At 41.5% G+C, this 14,795-nt stretch overlaps 1 protein-coding gene across 4 annotated transcripts in view; it reads right to left on the bottom strand.

Moving 5' to 3' along the window:
* CELF2 (CUGBP Elav-like family member 2) overlaps positions 1 to 14,795 on the bottom strand; it is a 382,430-nt gene that overhangs the window by 263,179 nt on the left and 104,456 nt on the right. Inside the window, exon 1 of one of the 4 annotated variants that reach the window (XM_075521155.1) lies at positions 804 to 1,031. The exons of 2 other annotated variants lie outside the window; for them this stretch is intronic. In XM_075521155.1, coding sequence (XP_075377270.1) covers positions 804 to 910 — 107 coding nt within the window. In that variant the 5' untranslated portion in view covers positions 911 to 1,031. Of the gene's footprint in view, positions 1 to 803; positions 1,032 to 14,795 lie in introns of those variants that run through there. One more of the 4 variants, XM_075521229.1, reaches the window with a different exon arrangement.

The following is a 14,795-nucleotide window of genomic DNA, read 5'->3' as shown; positions in this document are numbered from 1 at the left end:
TCCCGTCTATACAAAAAGATTAAGGGAAAAGAAAAAGGGGCTGAGAAAAGGAAAGAAAAAAACCCCCAAGCCACCCCATCGCCAGACATACGTTAAGCTAGTTTGACAGCACCATTGTTCAGCTGTCCCATTGTCAGACCAAAAGATGTATTCAATGCTACAATGTCTGCTAGCAAATAAACAAAAGACTACATTTTTCAAAGCGGGGTGCCAATTCGAGCATAATTCTGTGTGTATGTGCGTGTGTGCGTGTGTCTGCGTGTGTGTGTGTCTCTGAAAAGAGTAGTCGATGCCGGCCCCCCGCTAAACCTTGGAACATTAAGAATATATGTGTAATCCCACATACGGGAGTATTTAGATATTTTTAAAACATCTTCAAGTGGTAAAGACTAGGCAGAGCATTAGTAACTATTTACATAGGCTAAGTGAAAATTAAAGTGGTATTTAGGGCACTAGCTCTAATATGGAGTCTCCCTGAGCTTTTTCCATGCTTATTCCATGCCCAGTGCATAATAATGAAGCAGGCAGAAATATTGCAAAGGAGGTGATAAAAGAAATACCAGCTCTCATTTAGGGGGGGGGGGGGAAGATATATATATTTATTTTTTTTCCTCCTTGCCCTCTCCGTACATTTGTCGTCATACATGAAATGTGCGATTCTAACTAGGGGAAAATGCTACTTGCACACAGCAATGCCTGTCTTTTCCTTTAAATAGGGAAACTACTTAATACACAGCACGGTTATAGTTGCAGCGGGCCCAGGCAACTCGAAAGCACGCGTTAAAACAAAGGAGACAACATACCTTAAAAGCAGCTCCTCATTTCTCATAGTAACAGCGGATTTGGGACAGCGCATGCTTTCTGCACCGATATTCTCAACAAAAGCCAGTTCAGAAGTGCGCTCAAACATCAATGCCACAGTAGCTACTCACTAATGGCTACTCTTTCTCTCTTTCTCTCTCTAGTCAGACGCTGAGTGGTGGAGCAAAGGGGCCCCTGCAGATTCACTAAGCAGAAATAATCCTCTCTGACAAGTTATGTTGTCTGGGCATATTTTACATTAATGCACTGTGCTGCCTATAGGGGTCTTGTTTGCGTTCACTCTAGCCTAGCTGGTGTTAGCTCTCTTAATTACCATCCAAAAAAAATTAGCAACATCCCCCCCCCCAAAAAAAATAAAAATTATATATAACGGAAAGAAAAGGGGGGAAAATCTATGGGCGAATGAGGGAAGGCTTTCCCCCTCTGGAAGGATGGATGCTTGATGTGGATCTTTTGTTTGCCCTGTGAACTCGGTGAATACAGTGGCAAACAGATGCTGTGGCTCGCGAGGCTTGTGCACTTTAAGGGAATTGGGTTAGAGGCTCTTTCTGGGGCTTTGGAGCTGCAGCTGGAGCTCTTGCTCTCTCCCTCCTTCCCTTCCCTGTTCAAGGCTGAGTGGCTTTATGGGACCTGCCAGCTCACATCAGAGAGACTGGGGAGTATTAGTGCAGGCACCTGGGGATCTTCTTCAAGTTTTCAGGTTTTCTTGGCAATTTTAACCCCTCCAAAACACAAGTCCAAAATCCCTCCAATTTTAACCCCTCCAAAACACAACTCAGTTACCAAGTAACTGAGTTTGCTTTAACCTTACGCTTGGCTTTGGCAGAGTTCTCGCAGACGGGAGAGGGTGTTGCATTATTCAATGATTTACTCACTTCCTATGTATGAAAGGAACTATAGTGTGACACTGATTTCGGGGAAACAGCCTCTTTGGCCTTACTTGGGAGATCTGCCATGTAATTTGTAGAAACAGATTGTTGCCTTCCCAATTGCCAAGGTAGTCAAAGAGAGGTTTATTTTCACATCTTGGTTTCAACTTCTGCTGGGTAAGTCTTTACACCATGCAGCTACTTCTGAGGCAGGAGGATGGTTGGGTTTTTTTGGTTTTGTTTTATTTTTTTAAAATCTACATCAGATACTTGAGTAGGTGTTTATTTAGTAGACTGAAAAAGTCAACAAGACCTTGATACTTTTTTCAGTCAAAGGCTTCTCTGCACCACTATGGCAGTAAAATGTAGCTTAAAAATGATTGTCATTTCCTCTGAGGTCCTGTTAACATAAGAACACGCAAAACTTAATAAACACGCATTGTCCAAAATCGACAACTAGTCAAAAAGCCCAGTAAGAGTGAAATACATGCAGCTAGAAATAGATCTGGACCTCTGAACTTGAATTCAAACTTTCATAGACTTCTGGCTATGTCTGTGGTTGGTCTGAACCTCTTTTCCTACGGTATATATTACTGCCTTAAAATATACTGCTACAATATCCTGATGCAGTGCTGCTGCTTCTAATTCCTTCATAGAAGTTGGCATTTAGGGGCTTGATCTTTTTGGTAAACTTGAGTCTGGGAATGAAGGCAAAGAGGGAGCAATCACCAGTATAAATATAGTGATAGCAAGATCTGCCTTTCTGATAGCAGCTGTAAACTTCTATTAAGGTCATAAATTGTTTGCAACAGAAACGATCCTTTTATTCTACACTTCTTGTTGAGCACTGTGAAACCTTGGGATTAGTTCCAGTCATTCTGATATAATATTTGTCAAATGACCAAGTTAAAAAACAAACCTAGGCATAATCTACTTTTAATGATGTAGAGAGAAAGAGCTGAAGACAGTAGTTTAGGAAATACGGATACCACGAAGGACTGCAAGTCAAGAGAAGACAGGTTTCAATTTGCTTCCCTTTTCATCTGCAAAACATGACTGGGATTCTAGGTGCTCTTGTAATAAAAAATAATAAATCGTTTTAATGATTAGCAATTCAAACCAATTCCATGTTAAAATGTCATGCTCCAAGGTCAACTGAGACAACATAGCTTGTACTTCACGCTAAAAATATCTGAACAGTCATGGAAGGCGGCCAGGAAAATACTCAGCCAACATGACAAATCCCATACCTCCTGCCCCAAATACTAAATCCATTACTACCATTTCAGGCATGGCCACCAGCACTCCAGATTCCTCCTCCTTCACTGTTCGCCTCCAAATGACTTTTGCCCAGCATAACTCACCGTGACGCCTGGGCTGCTCCAGACCAGTCTCGCGCTCGTGAGACTGATGTATGGGAAGAGGCAAATACCAGAGTATGCTACAGAATATACAGCTGAACGGGAAGTGTCAAACAATCTGATAAACTGCTACAGTTTTCCAAAAATATGGCAAGGATCAGCATCTTAAGACACTACCAACTGAGGGAACAAAGCTTTCTTTTCAGGCCGGAGTAGAATGGCTCACACAGAGCCCTTTGGTGAGGAATCAATGGGCTTCTGTTGGGCGGCTCTGTGCAGTTGCAAGTTCTTGATCGTTTCTGTACTTAGGAAGAAGGCGAAATGGCAGCAATAGGAAATAAAATGAAGTATTATGGAAGGACTCATCTATGGCCAAAGGAATAAATAAAGAAAAAGAAAATAAAATCCACAAGGCGGTAACACAGACAGACAAAAAGAACCTACGCTTTCTATCACACATAATGAAACGCCTGACAGAACAACATCTGCAGAGGGATCACAGCTGCTGAGGATGAGAGGGAATATGAGTATTATTTTTCAATTGTAAGACGTACTAAGCAGGAGTGCCTTTAAAATAATACGGCTAAAGGGAAGATTAAACCAGATGCACAGGGCTATCTGGCTTCTTTCAAGATGAAAGTCCAGCTGTGGAGTTTAAATTCAACATTTAACATGAAAATTGATTGTAGATTCATAACTGATATGTATATATTGCAGAATGTTCTGCACAAATGACATACAGTAGAAGTTTAATAGTTTTTTGCCCTGTATTTGATATAAACCCAAGCCTTCTACTATGGCCTATGAGTTTGCTAAAGTAATTATGTGATGTTGCAAATCCTTGAAAGGCCACAGGAATACCCATCATTTACAGAGGCAAAATGATCAAAACTTCTGTGGCAAACCAGTAACAATGAGTAATTTATATAAGTTAAAAATACACCTTCTACTCTCTACTTCTACTTCAGATTATTCTTTGACCATTCCATTTGCTTACAGTATTTTTAAAATATTCAGAAGCCCAAAATACAATGGCATTTTGCTACACTAAAGCAGTACTACCAGCCAAGCAATGAACTACATTTCATGACAGAGAAATGGTGGACAAGTGTCCAGGACAACAGCCCAAAAATCATGAGTGCAATCATGAGAGGAATAGAAAGCCTTGATTCATTTTCCCATTTCACCACGCGTCCCCGTGTCAGATCTTGCGCAAGCCAATTAACCTCTTGCTCACATCTCCATCTTTAAAATGGAAAAACCCAATAAACTGCAGAGCGGAGTGACAATAATACAAACCACTAAAAGCTGTATAAAACAGTGTATTATTGTGAGTCGCACAAACATTTAAAACACGTCTTCTCACAAGAGGCACTTGCAGTCTCTTTCTTGGTTATCTGCTGTTCTATGCAGTTATTTAGGCTCAAATCACATTTGTTTTGTATACGTGTGAAAAGTTACTCTTCAATCTGGTATCATTTTACTGTTTTAGATGGCTAAATCCCACCTTTGAAGTTGAGCAATTAGTCTAAGCTAGTCATCTAGGGTTTCTCTATTGTCAGTGAGGAGAGATTAGTTATACTAAAGAGCATTACCATCTCTCTCCATTGACTATAAAGGGATTAGATCCCTAACTTTTAGATACATATATTAGGCAAGATGAATCCCACCTACGTGCCTAAAGCAAAGGTGAGAAATCCCGTGGTTCTGTTTCAGCATCGCCAGCGCGTGTCCCTGTGCTCCACAGCCCTGCCAGCGCACCGGGCACGCTGCGACCGCTGCGCAGGGGCAGCTCGGATACCTGGAGCGTGTCTGGCACTTCCAGACGTAGCTGTAACCTGCCTGCAGGATGTCTACAGCAATCAAGTTGTAGCTAGGCAAGACTACCAGTCTGAAGCAGCCCTATACGTTACGCCTATGCAAAGTTTGCAGTAGAAAGGGAATTGGCCTCAGCTTCACAAGTGGAGCATGTGGAGTCTTTCCAGCATGCTTTGAGAAAGCAGACAGTTCATTTAGGTGTCTCCACCTAAAATCTCCCAGAAAAATGAGCAACTCATCGCCTGCAGCTCTTATTAGCAATTGTGGAGCATGAGACCAGGCGTTGCTAGAACCAGAGTACTCTGGACCACTTCACTGGTGAATGTGAATAGCGAGAAATGGGCTACAACTCAATAGGCTGTATCTCTGCTCTTATTGAGGTTTTCGTTTGTTTTTATCTAGAACAAATTATTGCATATTTGTCTCTGTTTCCTCTTTTGCTTCGTTTTTTTGTTTACACAGCCTTTAAGATAGCTGCACATGGGAGATCAAATTTGGCAATCTGACATCTAAGATGTTACTTTTATCAGGAGAGCAGTAACCATGTGGTATTAGACAGTCCTGCATTTGCTGTTTGTATTATGCATGTACACACAGGCGGAGAAGTTTCTTTACTGTTACAGGCTATGGAAACACGAGACACAGAGACACAGTTCCTCACCAGTAAGTATCTTAATACAATTTCACGGTAAAACTGTGTCGATCAGTTGTAGAGGCAGTTGCATGTGTGCAGACCACGCTGTCTTCAGGACAGATACTAACTCTGTATGCGTTGTGTGCGTTAATCATACCCACAGTATCTGCGGGTGTCATCTCTGTCCGCAGGAAAAGGCAAATTATTTTCAAGCTCCTGCAGCAGAGATGCAGCAAATTTTTTTTTCGTTTAAGCAGGCAACAAAACCAGTCTAACATTTGTCCACATCTCCTTTTGTCTGTTTTGGTAGATCTTTTAGATTGTACGCCTAGCTTTCCTATCATCTGAGTCATGGGGGTAGCAATTACTTACAGACCTGCAGGTCGGTCTGGATGATGTAAGAGGTCTTTTCTAGCTTTACTTTTTCACCTGCGAGCATCCAAGGAGCATCACGAAAATTAAATAGCACAGGCAGAAAACACAGAAGTACAAAATGTTGCGTAAATGCTGAAGATTAATATTTGGGCAGTGGGGGAATAAAAAGTTTCATATTTAAAGCGTACAGCAAGGTTGGTATCCACTGCTTCTCTCCATTCGAAAAGGTGTGCGCTGCCTCCCGCTAGCATTCAGCAGCGCTGACTCAGGGCGTCTCAGCATCTGGAAGACAGAGGCACCAGAAGGAACAAACCCCCCTGTTTACTCAAACGATGTGCTCTGGTCCTTCCCCCGCCCTCGACAGGGAAGGGGCAAAACTTGCAGCTTGTGCAAATCACAAATTCTAACACATAAACACACATCAGTGTGCTTTTTAAAGATGATACATCACTTGAAACAACTTACCACTGGCCAGGTTGTGATTGCAGACATGGCTACTCTACAAAGCAAATAATTTATTTGGAAAGATCTACATGTCGTAAGAACATCTGGCCTGCAACTAAAGGGAAGGGGGAGAAAGATGATCAAAAGAGCAAAGAGAAACAGAGGAGGCAACAGAGCAGCAGATCTGAGAGAAAGAGAGAGAAAAGAAGGGAGAGAGAACAAACACAGCTGGTTATAGAATAATTTATTTTCTGCTTTAATTTAAAGTCTGTTTAAGGTATAAGTAGAACCTGCTCTGTCTAAACAGGAATATCTTTATTTTACACTTGTAGTAATGCCAAGATCATCACTTTTAGATGTGCCATGTGGAATATCAAAGACCTTGTGTTCTTGTGAGCACAATCTAAAGAGAGTGAACTTGCATAGTATATACAAATGCATAAACTGTATATTAACAGATATGAATGAACGTGAAAAATGTTAATAATTACATATGAGAATTTAATGGCTACTCATCCTCTTAAGTTAAAATTAGAAATAGAACCACATTTAACAGTTCTGTCGAGCCTATTTTAAAATGATCTTATGGTGCTCTACGCAGAAGGTTCATTTCACACATCCATGAAGTGTATCCAACACTAGGGAATAACGTGGATATTTAAAAACAAGTTATCACCAGAGAGAGTCATGTTCAACAGAAGCTCGTGTACAAGTGAAAATGAGGTAGGAGTTTAATTTCTCAGATCTGGGGGTCTAGATGAGTGGATGCACTACCAAGAGAACCTTTAGCAAAGAACGTGATGCGATAAGTGGACCTGACTCCTACACTGTCCAGCATGAACTGTAGGCTTATTAGAACAGCTCATGATCCGTCAAGTTGCCTGAAAAGGTAGGTAATGTGGCATTGTCCTACATGAAAGGGAAACAAACTGGAAGTCGTATGATTCAGATCAGATGAAGTGATCTTCAGTTGCAAATGCTGGTTGAGAACTCTTGATCCATTATCTGATAATACTGAGTCAGACTTCGAAAAAGGGAGTATTTACAGAATATGTATTTCCTTTTACATATGCTCTGAAGGGAAGGAAATGGATCAATTTCTATACAGTTGCCATAAAAATAAAACTAATAACTACAAAATAATTTTTATCATTTTATAAATGAATTAGTACAAACACTTGTTTCAGCAGCTTTTACCATCCCTTATTAATTTTATTGCATGATAGAAAAAAAAAATCATGTCACTTTTTTAATACTTTAAACTCTCTACCTAACATTTTTTATCCAAAGGATACTCTTCCTTTCTCTCTTCCTTTTTTTGTCATTAAAAATCTATTAGCATTGATTAAAAAGAAAGAGCTGGAATATAAATCTTCAGTTAGATTTACTACACAATACATTTTTCTTTGACCTTTCTCATGTAATCCAATGCCTGACAATTTTGTGCAAGATGTTAAAAAATCGCTAGTGATTTTTGTTGATTCTAGTGCCCAAATTCACAGAGGAGTTTCATAGGGCCTGTAGTTCAGAACTAGGATGTTGATTTGTGGGGAGGAAGAAATAAATCAGACCCTGTGAAAACACCCAGAAGATGGAGGCATTTGAAAACCTGTGATGAAAAACCTGGCCAAACTGAAGTTCTAGGTTAAGGGATTCCTTAAAATGTCACAGCGCAAGTTCTTGAAGAGAAAGGTACCAAGTTTGAATTTGCTTTTATTAGCCTGTCATGTAACTTAAAAATTAAACATACATTTTTTTAACAGTGAGCTAACTAGGGAGAACATTCCTTAAGGATATCTTGACACTGCAGAGTGTCAAGATACCTAAATCTTACTGAAGCAATGGAAGCAGCGTGAGAAGTACGGTAAACCCACTTGCAAATAGCTTTTTGCCCTGGCAGGTAGACTGTTCCCACTAGCTTGAATGTCTTAGCGGGTGATGTAAGCATATCCTAACCCAGAGAGGGAGGAAGGCTCAAGCAAAACTAAGTTGTCTGATAAAGATATGATACCAGTTTGTGAACAAACTGGATCCTAATTCTGAGTCCCAAAGTGACTGCATTTTGCACTTTGCGTGACCAAACTCTTTGTATAGCTGGTTCCTTCAGACATGCTTTTGCCTGATTAATGCCGTTTAACTTTGGGCTGTTAACAGAGAAACCCGAGAGCGTAATCACCTTTGGCTTCCAATTCAATTCAGTTCAGCCCACCATGGATGTCCCTTTGACTAGGCAAGAAGCACGGGTAAACTAGGGTCAACCTCAGCATCTCAGTTAAGCATGAACAACTGGATGAAAGGTCTCCATGTCTACTTTGTCCACAAATCCTGTTTCCAGAAGAATATTTAGGCAATGGGTGCAGACCTGGCAATGACACCCTCTCTTGAAATGGGCTGTGCAATGCAGCCCATGGTTCTTTCTAATGGACTACAGATGTACCCGTGGCAGCTCCAAAGTGCCTTGAGACTATCCTCTGGAAAAAACAGATAACAGAAGAGACTCACTTTCAGACACCTTCCGTGCCCCACAACTGATAAATGCTTTTTATTGAAAGAAAAAGGCATAAGAACAGCCATATACATTTTATCTACCTGCCTACCATAGCCAAACACCACCAGACTCCTCAGCATCTCATTTCCCATAACCAGATGCTCAGACACCACTTGTCAAAAACAATTTCTGTCTCTCCAGCGGTGGATTTCTCGCAACACTTATCATGTTGCTAGCACTAAAGGCTCATGGAGCCCCAGCAGACTTTGTGAAGTGAAATAGCAGTGGAGAGAAAGGCTGGAGGGCCAAAGGGGTGCACAAGGAAATGAGTCATTTGCCTAAATTCCTCCCACTTCAGAGCTCAGTAAGGTAATACTGTAGAGCTGCGCAGAGATCTGTGCTTTTGGGATAACTGTCTGAGTTCTTGAATCATTTGGCACGACGCATGGTCAGCGCACACAGCCTTGTGGGACCCCATCCACGTTCAGCCAGCCACAGCCCTTCAGTGCTAGCAGTGCGTTCGATGCTTCAGCAAAACCTGCGCTCTGATCTTTACAAGTGCCAAGAAGTCTGTTAAAGCGTTTACATATTGCAACATTAAATGCTTGGTAAATCGCCACATCATTTTATGCTTTCAGTGTTCCCAAATCCACATCATTCATCTTTCTTCTGCAAGGCCAAACCCTGCAAAACTTGCTGAACGCACTTAACTCCAAATTAACACCCTGTAAAAACAGCTACTCCCTTCTTCTCATATGCTGTTATATGTAAAATCTACACCCAAAGTTAATTTCTTGCTGACCTTGTGCTGATTAATGCAAATTAAATTACAAGCTAATTGCCCCAAATGGTTTGCATGCAGCCCAGAAATCAGTTCTTTTTGCTGGTGGTAAAACACATTTGTGATTTTTTTTACACAATGGTTACATTAAGTCATTGTTAGTCTTGCAGCATCTTCAAAAATCAGATGTTTTTGTAACACCTTTTAGAAAGCAAGAAAAAATAACCTAAAAAAGCATTATTAAGTTCTGATCCAGTCTTGCAGAAACCTTACTTCTACCTCGTGGGAGGAATTTTATGGCTCGTTCAGAGCTCAAGCTCCAAGATGCATTTTACAAAACCTTGAGCCAGTTTTGTTAAACCTGTCACTCCCTAATCCCCTGGTGCTTGTCAGGGGAGTACACAGGCACTTGATTTTGGACGTCTGATTTGATAAGGGGTGGGGGAAGAAGGGAGGGAAACAGGGACTGCTATTTTAGACAGATCCTACAATATTCTTGCAATTCAAGAGAGAACAAGGAATTATTTCAAACAGTAATACCGGGCCGAGAAGGGGCTGTGTATTGTGTTTCAGGATATCAGCAATGTTTTGGCACTGAGTCTGAGTCCCAGTCATCAGACCTGATACACGATGGTTTGCTGGGGCTCTGATTGGCAATTGGCATGGGGATCAAATGCAACAGCGGGTAGTGCTTAGCTCTTCAGCAGTCCCTGGAGTGGCTGACATTTACAGTACAAATGCATTTTGCATTTATGTCCAGCAGTGGGGATAAAATTTGATTTATGTCATGAGGAAGCTAGGGAAAAAAAGAACCCCAAACGTAGTGTCTCTCTCTCCAAGAGAACAGTGGTTTCTTCTTCACAGGCTCTGCTGCAGTAAGTAGTCACACTCCACTCCATACTTTATTCCAAAGGAGGTAAAGAAGATTATGCCCATTTTATAGAAGAAGTGGCGACACAGAAAAGTTAAGTGAATTGCCCAAATTTGCACATGCAACATGAGGCAAAGCTGAAAACAGATTTTGCTGAGAGAAGAGCAATGCGCTCAGATATTACCCTCACCTGAGCACTCAAGTCTAGAGCGGATCTGAGTCCTTTCTGCTCCATTCATGCCAATAGATGCCCAGATCAAAAAGGCACAAACCAGCGACTCCACATGCGCCCAATCACACAAAACGTCCTTACCCTGCCAACAAAACATGACACCTGACAGCAAACAGCCCAACGTCCACCATACAAAAGGCTATAAACGTTAGACCATAGAAAGGACAAGGGAGGTTGAAGTCACATGCCATGGTTATTCCTATTCTAGGCATTCAAAGACTGATCAAGTAGGATGAACTGATAAAAAGATTTTATATATATATATGTATATGGTAACCCTTAACTGACCTGATGCCTGAGAAATGTTTGTTGGGTTTTTTTTTAAATAGCCTTTTCCATTATTGCTCCGCTCTTAATTGATGCTATTTCTCCCTTCCTTCCCTAATACGCATGTCCCTGTTCGGCCTGATTTTGGTGGCAGACCTCCTTTCTTCAATATTCTTGACTTTGACTTCTACTACAAGCTGAGGCTGCCAAAATCCCAGCCCCCTGCACTACAGATAGTATGATTCACTCAGTTTTAAACACGAGTTCAAAGTCAGTGTTTAGGAAGCTTAATAACCGATACCTGAGCGAGTAAATCTCCTCAATTCAGAGATGAAAGTGTGACCACCACCAACATGAGTTCTGCTCCAGAACACCAACCCTAAGGGGCCTGTGCTGTTGAGTAATAAAAGTATTCCCCCTCCAAAGTCTCTCCTGAGCAGAGATTGTCGTGTCACACTCTGTTAAATTATGTGTGATGGGTCTGTCGTTAGGATTACTCTGTAGAAGAGACAGCTTGGAGGCTGCCAGATTCATTAAACATCTTCAGTGGGACTTCATGGGGGCCTTTCACTTACCCTGAACAAACAACAAACACACCCTTTGTGCTCAAGAACAAAGGGAGTTTTTGCACTTTTGTTTGATGTGAGTCACAACTGGAGATTAAAGCTTCTGCTCTGTGGATTTCAAAGTTGTCTCCCCCCTCCAAAGCTTCTCCTCTCGCTGTTCGCTAGGCACTTCAAAAAGGTTTACAGCTAAAAAAACCCAAACAGAACAATATTAATAACAATCAGCTTCAGAAATGCTACGTATTTTTGGCATTTGAATGCACTTCACTGGTAGATATGACTGAGGAAATGAAGTGCAGGAGTAACATATGCGGGAACTGTGTTTCTCTTAATCACTTTGCATCAGGGACTGGAAAACTGGATTTGTAAACAGGAATTTCTGTGTTAAGATTGAAGCACGGTAGGCTCTGCCCCACTGAAAAAAGATATAGTCCAACTGAATCTGGATTTGGGGAAGAATAGTTTCCGTTTTCCTAGCAAAGGATGCAAATGGGGGAGCTTGTATTAAGCCCACACAAAACCCAAGTCATGGCTTCTCTTGCAGTCTCCATGCTCTGATGTGAGTGAGAGACGGATGCTTACTGGATATACTACAGATTGCTTGGTTTTGAATGCCTTTTCTGAAATCTGTAGTATATACCAACGAAACCCCATCTTTCAGAAGGGGCATCCAAACTAAGCAGGATGATGTCTAGAAGAAGGTTGGACCTCTTGTCATCTCAGGGACAACCCAACACACATTCCCATGTAACAGGGCACCCTAGCAAGAGTCCCCCTCCCTTACGTGTCACTTCAGGATATCTAAAGGGAAACAAGGTGAGCTGCTATAGAAGCTGCAAAAATAAGAACAGGTATTGTCCAATTCAGGAAGGAAACAAGTGAAATCAAAAGAGCTCTCTGGAATACGGCAAGGAGCACCCAAACGTAATGCTTTCTCCCCTCTGATCTGTAGGGTCTAATAAATTTCAAGTCTCATCTGTGAGGCAGAGGTTAGCAACCACTTCTTGTCTCAAAAGAGCCCAACTCAATTACATGTAGCAGTTTGATCCAGCCCAACTCTTCCCAACCTGTGAAGACAGGTTTTTACTTTGCCTGATTGTCCTTCTCCACACCTCCAGCTACAGAAGTCAATTAGACAGAAAACGGAATATAAACTAAACGAAAGGTCACATTCTGCTACCTAAATCCTTCAGTGCTGGATGGATGGGACCACTCCGAACATAAGAGCCTTCCCCTTCAGCTGAGATGTCAAACATCTGACAGCAGAACAGGAAGGTGAGAAGGAGCCACAAGAGTGACTGACTGATGGAAAACGCTCTTCAAATCAAAGGACTAAGTCTTTCTACAGTTCACCTGTGCAAGACGGTGAAGATTTTAGTGCTGCTGGATGTAAACTCTCTTTGGATGGCTGCATGAGTCTGAATTTATGTTTCTTATAATTCTATTACAACCTATCAGCAAGAAAAAATGCCTCTGTTTTCCACTTAAAATAATAGTTTTCATGAAACTTTTTTTTTTCCTCAAATCATCTTTCTATACTGCATTTGAACTAGGTGCCTATTCAATCTTCTCGATCTTCCTCACATTGACACCCCTCACCCCATATATTGATTTCTTAGACAGCTGAGCCATATGACTTGGTACACACTTTTAACCAGATGCCAGAGCATGGCTGAAGGACAGCATATGGAAATGTGTGCAGCGATTTAAAATGTGCCAAACCCGAGGTTAACAGAAGAGCACACGTGTGGATTTGGTTTCTCATTTAAAGCCCTTTCTGTTCCAGTCATGTTTAGAAGTGTTGAAACTGTGAACAAATTGTGATATTTGGAAGTTCTTCTGGGGCCTAACATAGCTCTTGCACAACTCTTTCAAGAAATACCATAGGAAGCTTTATAAACCCAAGTGATTAGGGGATGATCAGTCAAACCCTGTGATTTGGACATGATTCTTGCTTGCCAGTTCTTGCAGTGGTCCATCTGATGGCACCCAAGTATCTCATTTAAAGCATCTGGGTTTCCTAATGATGCTATGTAAGGAACTGGCTACAAAACATATTCCAAGTTCTTTATGTTTGTTACAGTTACAGAAAAGTTTGTAACTTTGACATTTACTCAGAGACCCACCTTGCTACACTTGCTTAGTACTTCCAGCGTGAAACGATCTAATTATTGCAAGCAGCAGTAAACATGGTTAAATCGTCAATTTTGTGTCAGCGTACTCTCCTTTGGACATAAATTATGCAGAAAGCCTCACCAAAAGTTATGCGCTGATGTGGATTGGTAGCACAATGCTTTAATGCACAGCAGCCCTATCATTAATATTAGGTTTGCTTAAAATAGTGAAACAAAAATAAAAATATTTCCCAGAGGACACAAAACGTAAAGATCTCAAGTTGTAGTGTGGGCAAGAAAACAAGTTGTGTAGTTCAGAGCATCTTCATAAGCATTAAGCAAGCAACCAGGGGATGTACTCAGGGGGTTTCTATTCCACAGGAGCTTTCCCATTCACTTCTGTGTAGTTTAATATTAGAGCCGATCATGTTGAAGTTCATTGTTCCAATCTAAGGCAGTGTTACAATATGCAGATCACTCATGCACTGCAGATTTCTTACTGTACCAAAATGTCTTCATCTGCTTATTTCCAGTTCATAAAGCTACACCGAGAAGGAGAGAGGGAAAGATCCTACTTACAAATAGTACCACTTCCCCAGAGCAGCTGCTACAGGAATGGCGATAGGAAATGTGCCTAAACCCAAGTTGCCCACTGATGGCAATCCAGGGAAGACAGATGGCAAGTGGAAGAAAGAAATGAGAACACATACTGCGAGGGTCTTATCCTGACAAAGTCAGGATGCAGCCAGGGAGAGCAGACAGATCTGGTAGGAAGAAAACGCTCTGAGACCCCACTGTTTAGATGCTTGCTGGGGTGGAAGTACAGTAGTGCCAGTAGAGACATTTTGCAAGAAGTTTTCCAAGACCACGTATGATTTCTCTCATTAGCTTCGTCAGCTCTCATCACTTCTATGCCACTGCACCGCTAACCCATGAGCACGTGATACTCACACAGAGTAGATGAAAGCTGGCACCCAAAAACCAAGTTCTGCATATCATCAATGCTTGGGTAGCCTTCAAAGCTGGCCAGGTGACTGTCCCTCTGGGCTGAAATGCCTATGGCTAGAGGGCATCCAACTGCTCTCTGCTTTACCAACTCTCCAGGCTGAAAAGAAAAACTTGCCAAGTTTAAGTGCCTGGATGGAGGCACGGT

This window comes from Mycteria americana, chromosome 1, assembly GCF_035582795.1.
Source record: "Mycteria americana isolate JAX WOST 10 ecotype Jacksonville Zoo and Gardens chromosome 1, USCA_MyAme_1.0, whole genome shotgun sequence".
Lineage (NCBI taxonomy): Eukaryota > Metazoa > Chordata > Aves > Ciconiiformes > Ciconiidae > Mycteria > Mycteria americana.
This window is presented reverse-complemented; position numbering and strand designations above follow the sequence as displayed.